General features: G+C 48.2%; 3 protein-coding genes across 3 annotated transcripts; 2 read left to right on the plus strand and 1 right to left on the minus strand.

Moving 5' to 3' along the window:
- Positions 1-203: 203 nt before the first annotated feature.
- FPRO_13469 (uncharacterized protein) lies at positions 204-470 on the plus strand (the record flags this gene model as incomplete). Its single annotated transcript, XM_031222925.1, has 2 exons — positions 204-311; positions 357-470. 2 exons carry the CDS (start codon positions 204-206, stop codon positions 468-470), a joined length of 222 nt encoding a protein of 73 aa, XP_031088335.1.
- A 200-nt stretch (positions 471-670) lies between these two features.
- FPRO_13470 (uncharacterized protein) lies at positions 671-1,480 on the minus strand (the record flags this gene model as incomplete). The annotated part of the gene is made up of 2 exons (XM_031222927.1): positions 671-1,306; positions 1,352-1,480. The coding sequence occupies 2 exons, from the start codon at positions 1,478-1,480 to the stop codon at positions 671-673; spliced, it is 765 nt and encodes a 254-aa protein (XP_031088336.1).
- Positions 1,481-2,242: 762 nt separating this feature from the next.
- Positions 2,243-4,180, plus strand: FPRO_13471 (uncharacterized protein; the record flags this gene model as incomplete). The annotated part of the gene is made up of 5 exons (XM_031222928.1): positions 2,243-2,645; positions 2,692-3,116; positions 3,162-3,786; positions 3,839-3,960; positions 4,010-4,180. 5 exons carry the CDS (start codon positions 2,243-2,245, stop codon positions 4,178-4,180), a joined length of 1,746 nt encoding a protein of 581 aa, XP_031088337.1.
- Between the last annotated feature and the right edge of the window lie 1,820 nt (positions 4,181-6,000).

Genomic DNA, 6,000 nt, shown 5'->3' on the forward strand with positions numbered 1-6,000 from the left:
CGTTACCATTTCGACCCCGCGATGGTTCAACATGACGTTGGTCAGCATCATTTCATCCTGAGGTATGGGAGGGATGACGACACGAGAGATGAGAGCTGGAGTTATATGAAGCTGCCCTCCCGGCACTGTATTGTCGCCTCAGACGTGATCTAAACACCCGAAGATTTATAAAACACATCACAATACAGCAAGACAAAAACATCATGCCAGAGAGAAGACCTTCTGGCCCTAAGGCCCCGACTGGTCTCAACGATGAGACGGCCGAAGAGGTGCACGATATCATGCACCAGGCCGAGATGGAAGAGCAAAAGGTACGTCGCTGTGATGAATTGAATACATATGCTGATAAGTAATAGATGCACGGAAAAGATGCGCTGTGCGAGGATGATGTCGGACCAAGTGAGGGCGGAGAACAAAAACAACAGTCGGCGATGGGCAAGGTTAAAGAGGCGCTGAATTTGGGTAAATAAATGTTACGACAACCACCGAGGTACCTAATGATGGGATGCTTTCTTATGTTGGCGTTGATATCAAATTGTTACATTAATTGATCTTAATTTATTTATTGGCAAGGCGTAATCAATTGCTCCATTGAAAGGGTATTGAAACAAAACACTAGGGTATCTTGACATTATCCTCCGCCATCATCAGCATCACATCAATCAGCGCATCACATCCCAAGAGCAAGACACGCCGAAATCAAAACAACAATCGCCAAAGCCATTCCACTTGGCCTATTCAATCCCACTGCACCATCTTCGTCCACTGGCTTGCCATCAGCAGCGCTGACCTTCTCACCACTAGGATACCGAATATTAACAACCGCCTCCCCCTTCAGTTCATCCGGCACGCCCATCGTATGCGGACACTTTGCCTGGTTCTCCGCCGGATAATCCAACTCACACGTCTCGTCGTGTCCGAGCGTGCATATCGAGTCGAGGATGTTGTAAAGAACGTAATTATCGCCAACCCACGTACTCTCATTCCGATCGAGACAGGACGTTAAGAAGTTCATGCTGTTCGCTGCGCTAAGCGGTAACTTGCTCTTTTTTGTATGTATTAGATCGGAGCACTTGGAAGCGTCGACGTTGGAGTATGTCATCTCGACGGGACCGCCGGCCGTGGGCTTGTCGGTGGCCGAGTAGCCTGTGTAGAGGTAATTCCACGCATCGTAGCTAACGTCGTAGGCGCCTTGCGATTGATCGACGCGGAGGAGGTGCACGGTGCGGTCTTCGTATGTGAGCGCGATGCAAATATTGTTACAGTCGACGGAATACGGCCAGTAGGCGATGCGATTTGTGTTGACCTGGTGATATTAGCTTGGTTCAATCGATGGAGTAATGTCGCGTACTTTGCACCCGAGGACGCCAATCGACGAGGAGTAACTATCATGCGGCGTCGCCCAAACCGTGCCACCGTCTGATTTGCGCGCAAGGGATAGAGGGATGAGAGAGTGGACGAGCAGCGAGAGCCGCAGCATTTTCGAGGGAGTGAACACGCCTGACGTAGGGCGGACGGATCAAGAGGAATGAGTGATTGAAGGCATTTTCTTTTGCGACAAGCCACGCGAGGAAACGGGGGGAGTATTAGGGGTCTGGGGGAGAGAACTGGCCCTGATCTTTACTGCATTGAGATAGAGCATTGATTGCGAGCATGGCGTTAGGCTGCTTTGGGGATGATATGGCGAGAAGGGACAGGGGTTGGAATGAGTTGTTTTTTCTTGATCTCGGCATTTCGGGAGTGGATTGAGCGGAATGGCCTTTCACGAAGTATATTGTTTAAAGACCTATTCAGTGTGAATAACTGCCATAAAGCATATTAAGGTAAACCATAGAGGGACCTGGTAGACATGTCCTGATTATTCCGGGCAATGCAGCGCTCTAGAGTGCTGAGTTAGGTTGGCCAAAACACAAATGATCCTCTGAACCAAACCACCCACGGACCAACCAACCCTCCCTCCACAAAACATGCATGGCACTTGAAAGCCCCGTATCTCGCATCATGATCCCCCATTCAAGCCCACCTCCACAAAAAGCCCCTCTGACAGGGCTGACCTACAGAAAACCCGACTAATACGCGTTGACGTCGACGCCGCAGAAATGCTGTTTTAGTCTCGGGACATGATCCCTCGTTTAGATCGTGTTCGTGCTGCCGAGATGGGGGCCATTTCAGATATCTGCCTATATAAGCCTGCAAGCAATTACCTCAAGTATAGTTCCTGTTCAGTGCATCGCTGTTCACAATGACTCATCTCTATAATCTCATTGCCTTTCTTATCCCTTCTGTCCTTGCTGGCTCTGTGCCCAGGACTTGTAAGGCATACCCTGGGTCTTCGGACTGGCCCTCTCACAAGGCGTGGTCTCGTCTCAATGACACTTTGGACGGAAAACTCTTTGCGCCTGTTCCTCCTGGGGCTGTTTGCCATAAAGGCTGGCCGTCTTACGACAAAGATACTTGTCCCGAGATCGCTGAGGCTTGGAAGCATTATGATCTTCACACGCAGGACCCTGTTTCTCTGATTTATGATCAGTATTCCAACTGGACTTGTCTTCCAGATGAGAGCTATCCTTGCAGTGGAAGCGGATATCCTGCTTATGTTGTTAATGTTACCAAGGCTGAGGATGTCAAAATTGGGTTCGACTTTGGTAAGTGTTTTGCGATTTGTCAAGAGCTCTTGCTAATGGATGATAGCTCGGAAGAACAACATCAGACTCGTTGTCAAGAATACTGGCCATGACTACATAGGCCGCTCCATTGCCCCCGGTTCTCTCTCCCTCTGGACTCACCATCTCAAAGACATAACCTACCATAAAGGCTCCTTCAAACTTTACAACTCCAAGACTGTCATCACGGGCGATGCTGTTACTGCCGGCGCAGGAACCCAAATGTATGATCTCTACACTATGCTGGATAAGTATAGCCGCGTAGTTGTTGGCGGCGGCGGAAAGACTGTCGGTCTTGGAGGCTACGTTACTGGTGGTGGTCATTCACTACTATCGACCAAGCATGGCCTTGCGGTTGATCAAGTTCTCCAGATGACAATGGTCACACCATCCGGGAAGATCCTGACAATCAATGAAGATAACCATCCTGATCTCTTCTGGGCAATGCGAGGAGTAAGTTATCCACCATTCAGCTACCCAATCATACTGACAACATAGGGCGGCGGCTCAACCTTTGGCGTCCTCACATCCATAACCATGAAAGTCTACAAAACTCCCAAGATCACCGCAGCAGCCTTTTTAATCGGGACATCCGCAGCCGCGCCCTTCAAATACGATCTCCTCGCCTACATCCTCTCCCAGTTCCCCTCTTTATCCGACGCCGGTCTTTCAGGCTATACAAACCTCAGCCCCCAAACACCCAACCCCACCGGCGGATCCGACGAAGTAGCCGGGATCCAGGGTGTTTTTGCGGCACAGGATGTCAACGACCCAGAGTACATTCTCAAGTTATTCAAGCCGATTAATGATACTATCCAGAAGCGGTGGCCGGGGTATGTGCAGTTTAGTGCTACGAAGGAAGAATATGGCTCGTTTTTGGAATGGTATGATGTTTATTTTGATCAGGGTGCTGCCGGGGTGACGCTCTATCTTGCTTCGAGATTGTTGGGTAGGGAGGCACTTGGCGACGACAAGGAGTTTAGAGGGGCGTTGGAAGAGAGTTTGGTTGCTGCTGGGGGTTTGACGGCCCATTTGATCGCTGGTAAGGGTGTCAGGGATGCGAAACCCAGAGGGGGGAGTGCAGCTGTTAACCCGGGTTGGAGGAAGACTTATATTCACGCGAGTAAGTTCAAGAACCTTGAGAGGTCATTGGAGTTTACTGATAAGCCCGTCAGTATCTGGAGAGTCCTTTGAGCCTTTCAACAAGACTTCGAAGGCCGAGGCAGTCAAGACGCTGAACAGATCCATGGAGCCATTCCGCAAACTGTCTCCGGATACAGGTGCTTATATCAACGAGGTAAGACTCTTTTTACCATATGATGGAATGCTTGTTTGACACTTCCCAGGCTCTTCCTTTCGAGCCAGACTGGCAGCATGCCTTTTGGGGCAAGAACTACGACAGACTTTTGTCGATAAAGAGGAACGTTGATCCCGATGATGTTTTCTGGTGCTTCCCTTGTGTTGGAAGTGAGAGGTGGCAACAGAAAGACAATGGTCGTCTCTGCCGAGTCAAATAATCCTGCAGTAGGAAACATTTGCAATTGCGACACTGAGTGGAGTTGAGTTGATACTGATCAACTAGATATATGACAGGGGATAGTTTATGTCTACAACTTCGGTTCGCAAACAGCGATAAACGGTGAAATGACGCCTGCAAAAACTTAGCAATGATATTAGTAGATGATCACAGAACTTACTGCTCAAGAAAAGCCTCCCAGTCTTGGCATCATGCACAACCGTCGTTGCAGCCGGCAAAACCTCTCCCTCCGCATCCTCAAGCATTTTCTCGACAACATACTCTCCCTCAATTTTCCTAACTCTCAATACAGCACTAGGCGGGCGAGCATTGTACGGGTCATCATACGCCTTAAAGATCTCAATGCCGATAGGAAATGCAGCGATCCAGATATCACCGTTTTCATCGATCGATGCATTATCAACACCATAGCCTAGATTAACTTCGTCAATCATTTCGAGGTCTTTGTTGGGAAGGATGCGGTAGATGTATAAACGACCTGTGATAGAGTCCGGGAGATAGAGGATGTTGTCTTTTATGACGAGACCGTTTGGGAATTGGAGGTTTGGCGCAACGGGTCTGCAGCTTCGAGTATCGCAAAATGTCACGTCGGAGAAGCCTAGGATCATGGACAAATGATGCCGCTGTCTCGTCAGTATAAGATGTAAAATATGCGGCGGAATATTCACCCAGCCAATTTTATGAGGACCGTGATCGTTGCTGATATAAAATGACTTGTCACTCAGTGCCGCAACACGGTTCGGAGTGGTAATTCCATGGTGAGCATAAGTCCAAACATGCTTCATCTCCGTGGCTTGGGGGCCGGTAACAAAGTGCTCAATTGTGACATTTCCACCATGAACATGTTGATCTGCCAGGTTTCCGTCTGCGTCAATCGAAGGTCGCAGGTTGACGAGAAACAAATCAATATCGCCATTTTTTTGCTCGACGCCTGAGAAGCCAGCGAGGTTGATCAGTCCATCACCAGTAGTACTCTCAAAATCGGGTGTTCTCAGTGCGCGAAAGGTAAAGCCGGTATCAATCGGCTTATCGATATCCAGCGCAACGATAGCGTCACGTTGCGATCGACCTGAAATATTGCGATACCCAACACTACGCAATTAATCACAGTCTAATATGACTCTCTCAGAGTTTAACATACTTTGGTTGCCATTGTTTTCGTGCAATTGGATCTGAACACGCGAGGAACAATTGGCGTGTTGACTGGGATAAGTACATGTCTTCGCAAGCTTCCAGCCGACGATGCACAATTTTACGGCATCGATAGGGGAATTCGCTGAGGGGCTGGATAGTCCTGTTTATGCCGAAACCAAGCCATATTGCTTCTTTGAGGTAGATCTGGAAGAGAATTGCGAGAAGGGCGGTGGCTGCGAGGCTGATTTTGATCAAGAGACTGGCCATCTTGAGGAAGTTGGGCGTGATGATAGAGACAAGAGAAAATAAAATACGACTGGAATATGGTTCAATGAAGGATGCGCACCCTGGGCAATTCAAATAACCGCTGTTGTCATGGTCGGATGAATGCAAGCCGACAGTTTCGGAACAGTCTTTGAGTCACATCTTCAATTCAGCTTGATCAATTCATCCAAGTGCATCACCTGCAGTTACAAGAGGCTGTCATAAAAAGTTAATGTCGTATAAATACATCCAGTAGATGTAAATATCCAATCTAAGAATAATACGCTTCTAGAAGCAGATACAAAATAAAAGGGAAAATATCATCCCATATCTACCATCGCAAAAAGTATCTACGCTTCACCCAATTAAATAAGTATTAAATGCCTCATCCATTATCTCCTT

This window comes from Fusarium proliferatum (assembly GCF_900067095.1).
Source record: "Fusarium proliferatum ET1 genome assembly, contig: FPRO_scaffold012, whole genome shotgun sequence".
Lineage (NCBI taxonomy): Eukaryota > Fungi > Ascomycota > Sordariomycetes > Hypocreales > Nectriaceae > Fusarium > Fusarium proliferatum.